Consider the following 16,476-nt stretch of genomic DNA (forward strand, 5'->3'; position numbering starts at 1 on the left):
GTTATTGGATTTGATCCATACCGATGTGTGCGGTCCGCTTAGCATCACCACTAAGCATGAACATGCCTACTTCATCACTTTTACCGATGACTTTTCGAGGTATGGGTATGTGTATTTGATTAAATACAAATATGAAGCCTTTGAAAAGTTCGAAGAATTCAAAAATGAAGTAGAGCAACAGTTGGGACGAAGCATCATGTCACTTCTATAAGATCGATGTGGGTTCTTCATCTGGTACGAAGACTAGTCCACATGGGAAGGGAAAGAAGCGTTCTTTCGAACGTCCCAAAAATAATGTGCCCTTGAAGAGGCAAGCTCCGAATCTCGTTGTGGCAGCCACATCAGTTAAGGCTGACAAGACTGCTGATGTATGTCATCACTGCAAGAAGCCTGGACATTGGAGGCTTAACTCCAGAGAATATCTTGCCCAGAAGGGTTCTAGAAATGCTATGTTCTACATCGAAGTAAACATTTCAATTAACTCTACTTCTTGGGTATTGGATACCGGCTGTGGCTCATATCTCTGTAATTATTTGCATGCGATGGGAATAAGTATAAGGCTTAGGGAAGGTGAGACCTTCTTAAGGATGGGCAATAGAGCAAGAGTTTTTTTTTTTTTAGCAATAGAGCAAGAGTTGCTGTCAAGGCCGTAGGAGATGTTTACTTATTGTTGAACAATGATTTTAAGTTAATTTTGAGAGATGTTTTGTTTGTACCGGAGTTGGTGAAAAACATTTTTTCCATTTCTATTCTTGATAAAGATGGATATTCTTGTTTATTTAACAAAGGTGTTTGCAACATTTACAAGAATGAATGTTTGATTGGTACTGGAGAACTTGAAAATGATATCTACAACTTAAAATTGGAAGATATTCCACTAAAAAATGTCCAAGCAATAACAAAAACAAACAAGAACAAGATTCTCTAAATTCGGCACAATTATGGCATGCTCGATTAGGACATATTTCCCTAAGAAGGATGAACAAGCTAGTGGAAGTAGGGATGTTTGATATGTCTGATATTAATTCTCTCACGACTTGTGAATCCTCTCTGAAAGGAAAGATGACCAAAATTCCCTTTAAGAGCCATGTGGAGCGAGCCAAAGGGTTATTGGATTTGATCCTTACCGATGTGTGCGGTCCGCTTAGCATCACCACTAAGCATGAACATGCCTACTTCATCACTTTTACCGATGACTTTTCGAGGTATGTGTATTTGATTAAATACAAATATGAAGCCTTTGAAAAGTTCGAAGAATTCAGAAATGAAGTAGAGAAATTGTTGGGACGAAGCATCATGTCACTTCTATCGGATCGAGGTGGTGAGTACTTGAGTGCCAAGTTCCAAGAGTAACTTAGGGAGAACGGGGTTCTCTCGCAGTGGAATCCGCCAACTACACCACAGTTGAGTGGTGTTTCGAAGTGTCGTAACCGAACTTTGATGGATATGGTTCGGTCTATGATGGGGTTCACGGAGTTGCCGCCATCTTTTTGGGGATATGCGCTTGAGACAGCGGCACTGTTGTTGAACAATGTCAATTCAAAGGCAGTTGATGAGACTCCATATGAGATATGGATGGGTAAGCTTCCCAAATATTCTTATCTTAGAATATGAGGATGCCGTACTTATGTAGAGCAGGCAGTGGGAGATAAATTGGATAGTCGATCCATTTTATGTTACTTTGTGGGATATCCAAGGAATTCAGTTGGATATTATTTCTATCATCCCCAAAAAACAAAGGTGTTTGTTTCTAAGAACGCAACCTTCTTGGAAAAGGAATTTCTATTGGATAGAAAAGGGGAGATGATAGAACTAGAAGAGGTTCGAGAAACACCCACATTTGTAGAACCCACACCCGAAGAGCCAAGAGAGGAGATACAAGGTCCTAGAAGATCCGAGAGAGTCTCCAGACCACCTATGCGGTGTGGTCTGATTCTTGAAGAGAGCCATGATGAGCATAACCACAGATGTGATCCAAGGACCTTCAAGGAAGCATTATCTGATGCCGATTTATCTAAGTGGCTTGAAGCAATGGAATATGAGATGAATTCCATGCATTTGAACCAAGTGTGGAATCATGTGGATCCACCTGAGGGAACTGTTCCCATAGGGTGTAAATTGATTTACAAGAGGAAACTTGGGGTGGATGGGAAGGTATTGACTTTCAAGGTGCGATTGTTGGCAAAAAGATATACTCAAAGACAAGGAGTTGACTTTGAGAAAACTTTTTCTCCAGTTGCAATGTTCAAGTCTATAAGGATATTGTCAGCCATAGCTACATGATATGACTATGAGATATGGCAGATGGATGTCAAAACATCCTTTCTTAATGGGGATATTAAGGAAGAGATTTACATGTCTCAACCTGAAGAGTTTACATCTGTCGGAAGTGAGCATATGTTATGCAAACTTCAGAGATCTATTTATGGTCTAAAGCAGGCATCCAAGAGTTGGAACCTCATATTTGACAGTACAATCAAAGAGTTTGGTTTTACTAAGAATCTTGAGGAACCGTGTGTGTATAAGAAGGTCAGTGGGAGTACGGTGACATTCTTGGTGCTTTATCTTGATGACATTCTACTCATTGAAAATGATGTAGGGATGTTGCAAGCAACTAAAATGTAGAACCCGTAACTTAGACTACTTATAAGCCATGCATAATTCTAGTATTTTAAATGATTTTATTTCATAAGTATTTAAATGATTTTTCCTTAAGTTAATTATTTCATGCAGCAGTTTAAATTTTATTCTTTCAGTTATTTCGGTGAGGTCGGACTGGAATTGGAGTTTAGAGATAAAAATTTAAGATTCAAAAGACATTTCCAGGATTTATTTTAGCTAGCAAGTAAGTTCATTGAAGTTAAAAAGGAGGTTTGAAGATTTAATTTAATTACGTGAGGTGAATAGGAAATAAAGTTATTTAAGTTCTTTAATTAAGGAGTTAGTTCACTAAATTAATTAAAAGATAGGTGAGGCTTTTAAGGATTATAAATTTAGTAAATAATCAACAATTTCTCCCTTCATTTTATTATAGATTTCGGCCACACCCCCCTTAGTAGATTAAACAAGGACTTGCCAACTCACCTTTGACCCATTCTTTGTTGGGTTAGCCTACTAATCTTTTAATTCTTGATCCACCTTAATTAATTAATTAATGAGTATTATCCTAGTCTAGATTAGAAGTGAGAAAATCAGCCATCTCATTCCCCCATGAAGATTTATTATCAAACCAAAATTCAAATTCAAAAGTTGGAGCCCAAGTCATGCATTGCTTCCATTAAATTTGCAACCATCCCCTCACTCCCATAACCATCACTTCCTCCCCCTCCCCAGCGAAACCTGAGAGCATTTTTCAGAGTGAAAACCGTGGGTTTTATAGCTAGAAACAAGAAAGAAAATCGGTAGCAAACAAGGTAGCTAGATCGCACCACTCCTCCGCGCCGCGTCGTCGTCGTTTCGTTCGTTTTCTTTCAAAACGAAACCAGTCATGCATATATTCTTCCTTGACTCTTCAATCAAGTCCTAATATCATTTATTTTCATTACATGGTCATGTTTTGATAGCCATAAACCGAAATACATCAGAACCTTTAGAAAACATCACATGCAGATTTTCGAATTTCATGATGCAGCTTCACGGTTTTGCTTGTTTTTGTATATTCAGGTGATTGGCTCGACCCCAGGCTCCCAAGGAGACATCTAGACATGTTCTAGGATGGATTAGGATCACTTTAGTCCATTATTTCAGTCCCCATGCTTGCTGGAATTCGAAAATTACAGCAGCTTTCCATTGGTGCCATTTTTGTGTCTCAAAATTTCGGTTTTGCTGTCAAGGGGAAAGGATATGATCTTGGCTGCCCTAAGGGCCTATAGCCATGGTTAGATCACTTCCCTAGCATTTCTAAGACGTGCCTAAGTCGCCCTTTTGGTGGCTTGGTCCATGGTGCATCGGTTTTTAAATCAAACGCAAGAACAGCCCCTTTCCCCATTTCGGCCCTTCCTTGGTACAGCATATGAGTTTCGGTCTTGGTGGGTTGGGGTGGATCTTGGTTGGCCTATGGCCCTTAGCCACGGTTCATACCATACCCCAAGATGTCTAGATCGTGCCATGGTCAACCAAATGGCCACTGGAACGAGTCGAGACAGCAAGCAAAGCAAAACACCACACGCGCATGCAAAGCTGCTCTCGGGTGAATCTTCTCGGTTGTGGCTGGAATATTTCAAATTGTGGCTGGTCTAAAGTGCTTAGCCATGGTTGAATCATTCCTTGGGATGTTGGTAAGAGGTTTTGGTCGGTCGTTCAAGCCCCAATGGCCATTAGCCTCGCAAACCACGCAAGCAAACCAAAGCACGGTTGCTGTATTTTTGGACAGCAACTTGCTGTGTCGGTTTAGTGGCTCGTTCGAGTTCGCGGTCGGCTTTTATCCTATGGCCTTGGACTGAACAGTGCCTCATTGAGTTAGGAAGGTCATGTTTTTGACCGTTCGTAATTCGGTTCATTTTTGAGGTCGTACGAGAATTTACGGTGCGATGTGCCAAGTTGACTCTCGAAAGAGCGTTTCTTGTTTTGGCCTCCATTCACCAAGATTTCGACTTGAATCATCTTAGGAGCATTAATTCATCATTTTAAGCGTATTTTAATCATGACTAAATAACGTTTCAGTGTTGGCTCGGGTTGGTTCGGAGTCATGATTAAATACGAAGTCGTTCGGTGTAATTGTCACATTTTCAAATGTTATTGCATAGTTTGGTCCCATAAATCTATTGCATATTTTTCATGGCATATTTAGGTTGCAGCGAGCCTGGGAGCGATCCAATCCAAGCAGTAAATTATTATAGGATATTTAATTGTGCCATTTAATTATATTACGTGCAAAAATATAAAATGTTCATTTTTTAGATTATGCGATATTGCTTGTGGCCATTACACTATCATGGGATTATTGCTTAATCCGGTCGCCAGTTACTGGTCCGGTCGCCAGTCACCGGTCAGTTGAGTTTGTTTCACCTTGTATACTGTGGCTACAGTCTGATCAGACATTTACTATTTTACCCGGTCGCCAGTTACCGGTCATGGGAGCATTTTATTATCCGGTCGCCAGTTACCGGTCAGTTTCAGTGCAGGGGCCACTTGCGTAGACCATAATCTCACCAGGAAAATTTATTACATGCTATTTCAGTACAGGGCTCCAAGGAGCAAACATTTTACCATGATATTTTCAGTTCAGTTATGCACGTATTATAATTAATCATGACACGACACTTTTACGTTATGCGTCATGACATGATATTTTTATCCCATGCAAAATTTTACTATATTATCTACTCGTTATTTACGATATATGCATGTTGAGTCTTTAGGCTCACTAGACTTGATTGTTGTAGGTACTGATGATGTCGGGGCCGAGGGCGGGGACCAGTGAGCTAGCTTGGGTCGGCAGTGGTCGAACCCGAGGACCTCACTTTTCAGCATTTATTATTATTGCTCGAACATTTTTAGCTATTGTTGGATAAATTTTCAATTGTTATTTCGCAAACATTAATTTCTTCCGCTTCCATTTTTAAACATTACACTTTATTTAACGGTCTATTTTGCGTATGAAGCAATTCAATTACTTTTAAAAGAAAAATTTTAAATTTTCCGCAAATTTTCCAAGTAAGGATTTTTAGGCCGTTATATAAAATATGGTTAGCAAATAAGTTCTCGATCCAGAACTTGGGTGAAACATCTTTTGTATTAGGAATAAAGATCTAGGAGATAGATCAAAAAGATTGATTGGTCTCACCCAGTCCACATACACGCATTCTGTATTCATCTACAATTGGTAGCATCATGTATGGGATGATATCTACACATCCTGATGTGGCTTTTGCACTAATTGTAGTGAGTATATATCAATCGAACCCTGGTCTTCCACAATGGAAAGCTGTGAAAGACATCCTCAAGTATTTGTGAAATACCAATAAGTTGTTCTTGGTCTATGGTGGTGGAGAACTGAAATTGGAAGGCTATACCGACTCTAGCTTCCAAAGTGATATCGATAACTCGAAGTCAATCTCTGGGTTCGTATTCATGCTCAATGGTGCTGTTGTCTCTTGGAAGAGTTCCGAGCAAGACAGTACTGCAGATTCCACCATTGAGGCAGAATACATTGTTGCATCAGCTGTAGCAAAGGAGGCTGTTTGGATAAGGAATTTCGTCCAAGAGTTGGGCGTCATTCCCAATGGAGTTGCTCCTGCCCTAGTGTTTTGTGACAACACGAGAGCCATAGATCAAGCAAAGGAGCCAAGGTCTCATCAGAAATCCAAACATGTATTGAGAAAGTACCACATCCTGCGAGAGATTGTGGAAAAAAGAGAAGTGTTGATTGACAAAGTTGGCTCCGCAAATAATGTTGTTGATCCACTAACTAAGCCTTTACCTGGACCATTATTTGAGAAGTATCGCCAATCGATGGGTTTGAAGCATATGTTGGCAAGCCAAGTGTTTGCCGAGGGTTCATGTTGAAACTCTATGTATAAACAATCTTTATTTTAATAATATTTGAAATTATTGTTTTGATACATCTTTATCTGTATATCCATGCTAGTCGCATAGATAAAGTCTTTGAATATACAAATAATAGAAATAATATGAGATGCTCATATGATGAGTATCATGACACTCATATTTGGAATACTATAAATTCTAAATAGTTCTTAGTCAATTCAGCCACCGCTAAGAAGGATATAGGCCGCTCAAATTTGAGACTAGTCTCTGCGATGTTAGTACCATGTTTCATTGGTAGGGGACATTGTGATGCACGAGCATGTAGATAGGTGCTCCTAGTAGAGTTCACTGAACAACCCTCCATAAAGGATTTCCAAGTGGTTCTTATTTATCAAGTGGAAGGGTCCTAGTTTATGGTTGTACACCATCAGTCCTTATGACTCGGGACAACATTGAGACTTTATAGGCTAGCATTGCAATTTTACTTGTTTACTGACCCAAATGGGGTCATCAGATGACAAGGTTGGATGTTTTGTCGATGCATTTACCACTTACCTTCGGGTATGGATATCCTATGTGTATGTAGTACGAAATATCTAATCAGAGTATGATGGTAATTAAGAAAGGGGTTTCTTAGGTTATACCATCGATGCAACTATGACATGACACATAGTATCGATTCTTTAACAGCTCTCCATATACCAATTGTTGTCGAATCGATCGGGATATATGACATTAAGGAACCATAATGTACGCTAAACATAATAGAATGGTTCTTGCAGGCACTATCATTTGATACCTAGGGAATCATGTAAGCGATGCTGCTAGGCGTTTAACATGATTGGTTGTGTGCTATCAGACTTGAGTTCTGACGTTCTTATTATCAAGAAGTTGATAAGTAAGAATAGAGCAATTGGGGTATGCTCATATAAGGACATGTTAAGTCCCGAATCACATGGAGATCTGAACCCACTGGTAGTTGTATCAATGAACCATTGAAGGGCCACACAAGTGCTAACTTTCTAGATCCCGTTGAGAAGTAAAATAATTCAATGTGTTGAACGGCTTATAAAAGAGTTTATAGGCACAAGAAAATGTAGAAGTATGACTTCTATAAGGGGAATGTAACTTTTAATTTGTGGAAGTGTTCCTAAATTAAAAATTAGCCAAATAAATAATGTAATTAAAATTGTAATTTTCGTAAACATTAGTATGGACTAAATTAAATTAATTCAAGTGTTGAATTAATTAAACATTAGTGGACCTAGTAAAGTTCAAATAATTAAATTAGTTCAAGTGTTGAATTAATTAAAAAACATTGGTCCTTGTAGAGCCCAATTAGAAATAATTATTCAAATAGTGGACTTGAGTAAAATTCAACTAAGGTTTAATATGTCTCAAATTTGTTTGAGACATTTAAATAAAAGTCCATGGGCTTTGTAATTGTTAAAAGCCCAAGTAAAAAAAGTGCAAGAGAGGTGAAGGGTTGGAGGCAACTTCTTCATTAAACAATGCATGGCATACTTATGCACTTTATCACTTTTTCAAGCACCAAGAAAGTTTCATCCCCTTCTCTCCTAACTCACATTGGCCGAAATTTTAGATTAAAAATTACTCTCATTTTGCTTCTTCAAATTTTTGAGGATAGCACACTCTTTTCAAAGAAAAGTGCCTTACATTTTCTAGTGCAAGTGTAAGGTGGATTTAGCTTGTTGGTGGTGAGCTTGATTTTGAGCAAGGAGTGCTCAAGGAAGGCTTGTAGATTAGTCTACCATTCAAGAGCTAGGTGTTTAACATATTAGTTGGAGCCATCATCAATCTTAAGAGATTGATAGGTATATTTCTTAAACACTCTATATATGACATGTTTGTTTTCGTATTTGCTACACACTATGGTAGGGTGCTCGGTTTTCATGCTATGAAAATATGATTTTTGAAACTTCCGTTGTGCATCTGGGCACCGTAACTGATCCCCTTTCAGTAAGAGTATACTACACTTGGATATCTCAGTCAGTACATCACGTAACTCACTAAAACAATCTGACAGAAAGCTTTGAACCTAGACAATACCAACATAATGAAATCACTAACAAACCAGATCAAACATGCTACAAGGTTCTACATAATGATCCTTAAATCACTATTTAAGGCTTTAGAATTATACCTGCGTCCGTCTTCAGCCCGCTGATGATGTCTCGATCTCAGTTCACCAACTCCTCCTTGAGTCGACACTAGCTCCGAAACTTCCTGACACCAAAGTGCCCTAGAAACTGACTAGAAACTAAGATATATGGCTAGAACTCTCTTTAAAGAATGCGGTGTAGGAAACAAAAGAATTCAGCTTCCATTAATAGGCTGCATCCGCACTATTTCAGAAAATCTGAATCAATCTTTTCTGGCATGTGTCAGAATCTCATTTGTCTAGTTGGATTTCTCGAGATAATGTAATCTGAAGTAGATCGGGTTATCCTTTTTTAAATTCGGTGGATCCAACAGCTTGTTCTTGAATTATCAATTCCTTAATAATACTTAATTAACAACTCATTAATTATATCTTAATTAATACTTCATTCAAAACAAGGATTCGGGTCATTACATCCTCCCCTCCTTACAAAGATTTCGTCTTCGAAATCAAAACTGAAGTACAATACAACTGAATAAAATACAACTCAAAACAAATGTGGATACTCTGAGCGCATACGACTCTCTAACTCCCAAGTCGCTTCTGCAGTACCTCGGCATTGCCATTGAACTAGAACAAATGGAATGATCTTGTTTCTGAGCTTTTTCTCTTTCCTACCCAGGATTAAAAGCGGCTGCTCGACATCAGTCCAGTCTTCTTCAAGTTGAACATTTGTCGGACCAAGAACGTGCGATTCATCTACTACATACCGTCGTAGTAACGATACATGAAAGACATTATGAATGCTGGACCGATACGGCGGTAAAGCCAATCGATACGCCAAATTTACAAGACATTCCAAGATGTCAAAAGCTCCGATGAATCTTCGGGCTAATTTTCCCTCGAGTCCAAATCTCATCACCTTTCGGAATGGTGAAACTTTAAGGAAAACTTTTTCCCCTGACTGAAACTGTAGAGGTCTATGCTTAGTATTCGTGTAACTCGATTGATGATCTTGTGAAGTTTTAATTCTCTTCTTAATCAATTCCACTTGGTCAATCGCTTGTTACACTAATTCAGGTCCTTGCAATTGTCGTTCTCCTATTCGTCTCAAAACAATTGAGTAAGACAAAGTCTACCATAAAATGCTTCGAACGGAGCCATACCAATGCTGCTGTGGTAGCTATTGTTATATGAAATCTCCACAAGCGGCAGATGATCATGCCTTGATGGTCCAAAATCAAAAGCACAAGCACACAACATGTCCTCAAGTGTCTGAATAGTCCTCTCACACTGACCATCGGTCTCTGGATGATAGATGATAATCAGACTCAATGTCGTTCCCAATGCTTTTTTAAAACTTCCCCAGAACCTTGAGGTAAAGCGTGGATCTCTGTCACTGACTATACTTGTTGGAACACCATGATATTTAAGAATATCTTGGATGTATAGTCTTGCCTTGCGATCGAAATTATATTCCCGACTATACGGAATGAAATGTGCTGACTTAGTCAGTCGATCCACAAAAACCCAAATTGCATCACAATTCTTATAAGACAACGGCAAGTGGGTGACAAAATCCATCGTTACATGCTCCTACTTCCACTCAGGGATAGGAAGGTTTTGAAGTAATCTTCCTGGTCGTCGATGTTCAGCTTTCACTTTCTAACAAACCAAAAACTTGGCTACAAACTGATAAACACTTTTCTTCATACCTTTCGACCAAAACTTGGTCTTCAAATCCTTATACATTTTCATGCTTCCAGGGTAGATACTCAATTTACGCCAATGATCTTCAGATAAAATCTTGTTTCTAAATTTATAATTTTCTCGAACTACGATTCTTCCTGACAGACACAATGTTCCATCTGTTTGGAACGCAAAGCCAGAAGTGTTGTCTTCATTAGTAACCTTGCTAACTTTTTCACCTTCGGATCAGAAAACTGAGCTTCTCTGATTTTGGCATACAATAGTAGTTTAGATAAAATGCTCATTACTCGAATGTGTTCCATTCATTCTTATGACGGAAGCGAAATTCCATAGAAAAACAATCTTGGATTATACTTGATATGAAACCTGTCTGTAATGCAGATAATCTCACCTTGCGACTAAGAGCATCAGCTGTAAGATTCGCCGATCCTGGATGATACTTGATTTCGGAATCATAATCCTTTAACTCTTGTGATCTGTAAAGATCTCAAATCTCTCTCCGTAGAGATAATGTCGCAAGATCTTCAAAGCAAACACAATCGCTGCCAATTCCATATCATGAACTGGATAATTCTCTTCATGCTTCTTCAACTTTCTGGATGCATATGCAATAACATGACCATCCTAGGTTAAAACGCACCCAAGTCCTTTAAATGATGCATCAGCGTACACAACGTACCCTCTTGATCCAAATGGCAGAGCTAAAACTGATGCAGTTGTCAAACGTTGACGCAGTTCATTGAAACTATTTTCACAATCATGTGTCCATTTGAACTGCACATTCTTACACGTCAGTTGTGTCAATGGTTTGGCAATCTGAGAATATCCTGAGATGAATCTCTGGTAATAACGTGCCAAACCTAGAAAACATCTTATCTCTTGAGCTGATTCCGGTCGTGCCCAACTCGACACTTCTTCGATCATGCTAGGATCCACTGATATCCCATCTTTGGATATGACATGTCCCAAGAAGACAACTCTGTCGAGCCAAAACTAGCACTTGTCCAATTTAGCATACAGTTGGTGATTCCTTAAGGTTAGCAACACAATCCTTAAATGTTGTGCATGCTCTTTAAGGCTACGAGAGTATACCAGTATATCATCAATAAAGAACATGACTAACTTGTCAAGATACTCTTCGAATACTCGGTTCATCAAATCCATAAATACTGCTGGAGTATTCATCAAACCAAATGGCATCACTAGAAACTCATAATGCCCATACCTTGTTCGAAATGCAGTCTTAGGGATATCACGTTGATAAACTCGAAGTTGATGATACCCAGACCGTTAATCGATCTTCGAGTACACTGAAGTCCCTTGTAGTTGATCATAAAAATCATCAGTCCGTGGTAACAAATATTTATTCTTGACTGTTACTCTATTCAACTGTCGATAATATATGCAAAGTCGCATAAACTCATCCTTCTTTTTAACGAACAACACTGGTGCTCTCCAAGGAGACACACTGGGTCTAATGTACCCCTTGTCAAGAAGATCTTGTAAATGTTGTTTCAACTCTTTCATCTCTGTTGGTGCCAATCTATAAGGCGCTCTAGAGATAGGTGCGGTTCTTGCTACAAACTCTATCTCCGCATCCACTTCCCTCTCTGGAGGAAATCCAGGAATTTCATCGGGAAAAACATCAGGAATTTCATCGACAACTGGAATGTTCTTCACGTCGATTACACTCTTTGATACGTCAACAGCATAAATGAGGTATCCTTCTCCTCCTTTCGCTAAAGCCTGTTGTGCCTTTACAGCAGACACTACTGGCATTGGAGGTCGAGCTCCCTCACCGAAGAAGAACCAATTCTCGTCTCCTTCTGGACGAAAATGAAAAAGACGTTGATAAAAATCTACAGTCGCCCTATACTTAGTCAATAGGTCGATTCCCATAATACATTCGAAATCTTCCATAGCCAATATCATCAAATTGGCAGACAAGTATTTTCCCTCAAACTCTAACAAACAGTCTACTACAAGTCGTTTAGCTAAAACCTCTTTTCCCATCGGTGTATACACCAACATCAAAACATCTAATGACACGTAGGGTAGTTTATGCTTCTTAACAAACATTGATGCTATGAATGAATGCGAATCCCTAGTGTCAATTAATATATATGCAGGAATAAGACATAAAAGAAAATTATTTGCATTGACTCTATCGGTTTGCTTCTCAGCTTGTTCTTGGTTTAGGGCAAACACTTGCCCCTCAACTCATGGGCGTTGCTGAGATCCTTGTGATATTCATCCACGAAGAGAACCTTGAGCAGGAAAACATTTTTATTGCACAGTGGTCTCAGACTGTTTTCCATTATAAGACCCTGTAATAGAAACTCTGCCTCCACTCTGATTCTCGAAATTAGGGCATTCCCTCTTCATGTGACCAAAACCACCACAATTGAAACAAGCACCTTTTACTTTTTGACAATTTTCCGTCTTGTGATTTCCTCCGCAGTGGAAACATTGCAGCTTTTTCCTACCAAAGCTGTGCACCCCTCCAGAACAAGAAGAAGAAGAAAATACAGACTTCTTGAAAGGCTGACCCCTTGGTCCCAACGAACAAGAACTTTTGCTAGCTTGCTTAGCCTTCCTCCTAGCAATACTGATCTCGGCTTGACGACAACGATTCACTAATCCTTCGTACGAAGTAGGATCATCATAGACAGAAACCCGATCAAAAATCTCCTGGTTCAAACCATTCAAAAAGTGAGATATTTTGCTGCTGAACTCTCACTGATGTGAGGAGTGTACGGCAACAGATACATAAAACGCTTTTGGTAATCCTCAATGCTTGAATCTCTTTTCTTAATGGTCAATAGTTCCATCTCCTTCTCATGGCAAAGAGATGGCGGAAATTGATGATAGATGAAGGCCTGAAGGAAATGTTCCCAACGAATCTGCCAATGCTGCTGAAACAGAATGGCAGAAACAGGTTTCCACCATTTTTAGCTTTTCCTTGGATCATGAAATCGGCTACCTCCATCTTCTCATCCTCGTCATATTGCGACACTCAAAAACACTTCTCCATGATATCGACCCAAGATTCAGCAACATCAGCATTCTAATCTCCTTTCATCATCATCTCGGTGACATCTTCCGTCATGATCTCTACGACGATGTTCTCGGCCAGCCTCATCGTCGCCATAACGGACATGTCCCACCCTTTTGTGACTGGTTCCATCTCCTGACATCTGAAAGGAAACTAAAATCAACCTCTCAATCCTCATAACAGAATTACTAATGTCCCAAAAATCTTTGCATGCTCTGATACCACCAAATGTAGCTCCCTTACCCCACTATTAAATAGACTAATAAACATGCAACATTAATCTTAATAACAACAATTAAACAGTGGAAACCAAACACTTAATCATCTTACAACCCAAACAAAAACAAAACAATAACAGCAGTCTTAATCATTAATAAAACCATAACGAAAAACATAATTCTGAACGAGAAAACGATAAACCACAGAAAACCTCCACTGGATCACCACCGAAAACCCAACTGCTCTAGCCACTGCCCTGGTCGTTCGAACCGTCCAACCTAAGACCTGCTCCGAGGAATGGGGTGCCGAAGATAAAAACAAGGATGTGAGCAACAATCAGCCAATACGAGAATGTACGACTATACAAATTGATATGATGCATGCGAAATGCAATATGCTCGGAAATCAATTATCAAGTCAAGAATCTCATGCTAATTCTAGAGTCGCCTAAGTGTGTAGTCTTTGATCTGCCCTAGGAATGTTTTGGCTCCCACACTCATCATCAAGACGTGGACATACAAGGTCCAGGTCATCAGAGCCTGCGGGTCCGGTCGAACACTGTAGCTCTCGATGCCCCATCGTCCACAATATAGAATAGGGATGAGTGGCCCCAACAAACGAGGTATATCTCAAAATATAACAGGCTCAACATGATATGTCATGCATAATATGCAAAAACAGTAAAACATGTATCATGCAACAGATAAATATGCAGCATATAAGAGTGTATACTAAGCTTGCATATCTTAGTCAGTACATCAATTACCTCACTAAAACAATCTGACAGAAAGCACTGAACCTAGACAATACCAAAATAATAAAATCACTAACAAACCAGATCAAATATGCTACAAGGTTTTCCCTAATGATCCTTAAATCACTATTTAAAGCTTTAGAATTATACCTGCATCCGTCGTCAGCCCGCTGTTGAATGTCTCAATCTAAGTTCACCGACTCCTCCTCGAGTCGACACTAGCTCCGAAACTTCTCGACATCAAAGTGCCCTAGAAACTAAGGTATATGGCTAGAACTCTCTGTGAAGAATGCGGTGTAGGAAACAAAAGAATTCAGCTTCCATTTATTGGCTGCATCTGGACTATTTCAGAATATCCAAATCAATATTATCTGCCACATATCAGAATCTCATTTGTCTAGTTGGATTTCTCGAGATAAAGTAATTTGAAGTAGATCAGGTTATCCCTTTTTTAAATTCGGTGGCTCCCAAAAGTTTGATCTCGAATTATAAATTCCTTAATAATACTTAATTAACAACTCATTAATTATCTCTTAATTAATACTTCATTCAAAACAAGGATTTGTGTCATTACAAAGAATTAGACCGACTGGTTCTTGGACTAGAGTTTCTCGAGGAACACAAACATTGGAAATGTCTAGAGTATGGAATGGAGTTTATGGCAGATGATAGAATGTGGAAAATCCAATGATCACAAGCACATTCTCGATATACATTCCAATAGGAATGTTATATGAACAATATAAGGCAGAGTATTTTTCTGCTTATATTGATTCAGGTGCTGGAATATGTACAACAAAAAGAGGAGTTTTTCAAAATAATTTGGAAGAAGAATTACCAAAGATTGCTGGAAGAGATTTTTCCAGAAGAATCTTAATCTTATGTAAGGGGATTAAGATGAATGAAATTATGATCGGAGGTGCTGGACAAACACCTTGGTATAAGGTAAAAACGCCACCGATTTATTTTCATGATACAGGAGGTGACATTTTGCTAGGGAACAATTTCCTACAAATGTTCAAGTTCTACACGCAAGAAAATGAGACTAGAAGATTAGTGTTCATGATAGGTGCGAGAATTGCACTTAATTTATATGTTAATCCATTTGATCTATGTTGGTTTCATACAAAATTCCGCATGTTTTTGTTGTTTTTGTGTCGTGCAGGGGATAAACAACTAGTTGATGGTTTAGAGAAATCAAAGGTATCTTTGAGCGTGAAACTGCGATATACGATAGCCGCAGTGCTCATTTATACGAAGGAAAAGCGCCTAGGCGCTGCCCAAGAAGCACCGCGGCGCCTCATTGCCGAAGGATAAGCGCCTAAGCGCTAAGAACAAGCGTCGCGGCTCCTACAAGAGCAAACCACTGGCACCTAGGCGCTACTTAATCAGCGCCGCAACGCTAATGGCAGCGAGGAAAGATTAAATGGGCTTCGACTCACCGCCCATACATGGAAATAAAAGGCAACCGAGGGTTCGGAATATAGGGACGCTGTTTTTACAGAGAATCTAGACAAGAGAGTAGGAGCGAACACGAGACAAAAATCCGAAGTGTCGTCTCCATCCCAAAATCCATCGCTCTTCGTATTTGTGATCGTTCTTCGCGCCAAGGATGTAATGCCCGAGGTTTATTCGCTATTAAATTGCGATTATTTGTTTATGATCTGATATGATTATGAAGGGGCCAACCAAGACATGAAATGAGATTACATGTGATAATGGTGTGCGAGGACAGTACCATTCACGCATATGCGCGACATGATGCGCGCACATGCGCGAAATGGACAGAAGACCTCGCGCATATGCGCGAAGTAAGTGCGCGCATATGCGCGAGCTGTGCGGGAAGATAAATGCAATTCCAGAGAACCTCGCGCATATGCGCGGACGAAGGGCGCGCATATGCGCGAGCTGCCGACTAAATTGATGCCGAGACCAGTAGGTCTCACGCATATGCGCGAATGATGTACGCGCTTATACGCGAGACATGTTTTGCAAAGATAAAGCCATTTGCCCCTCACATGCATGATATATATATATATATATATATATATATAAATATATATATATATATATATATAAGTTTTATTCCTTCTTTGTATTAAGAAAAGGAAAACCGAGGGGAACTTT

General features: G+C 39.3%; 1 protein-coding gene across 1 annotated transcript; it reads right to left on the bottom strand.

Annotated features, from left to right (window-relative positions):
- Positions 1-3,242: 3,242 nt before the first annotated feature.
- On the bottom strand, positions 3,243-12,334 carry LOC140824189 (uncharacterized). The gene is made up of 2 exons (XM_073185785.1): positions 11,907-12,334; positions 3,243-3,339 (listed from the first exon to the last, which is right to left on the bottom strand). The coding sequence occupies exons 1-2, from the start codon at positions 12,332-12,334 to the stop codon at positions 3,243-3,245; spliced, it is 525 nt and encodes a 174-aa protein (XP_073041886.1).
- Positions 12,335-16,476: the final 4,142 nt, after the last annotated feature.

Source organism: Primulina eburnea, chromosome 2 (genome assembly GCF_022965805.1).
Source record: "Primulina eburnea isolate SZY01 chromosome 2, ASM2296580v1, whole genome shotgun sequence".
Taxonomy (NCBI): Eukaryota; Viridiplantae; Streptophyta; class Magnoliopsida; order Lamiales; family Gesneriaceae; genus Primulina; species Primulina eburnea.

Excerpts from the sequence above, each read along its gene's own strand:
- LOC140824189 (XM_073185785.1), bottom strand. The coding sequence starts at position 12,334 with ATGGGAAAAGAGGTTTTAGCTAAACGACTTGTAGTAGACTGTTTGTTA. Across the intron at positions 3,340-11,906 it reads GAAGTGGATGCGGAGATAGA|GTTTCGCTGGGGAGGGGGAG; the intron begins GTTTGTAGCAAG and ends AAATGCTCTCAG.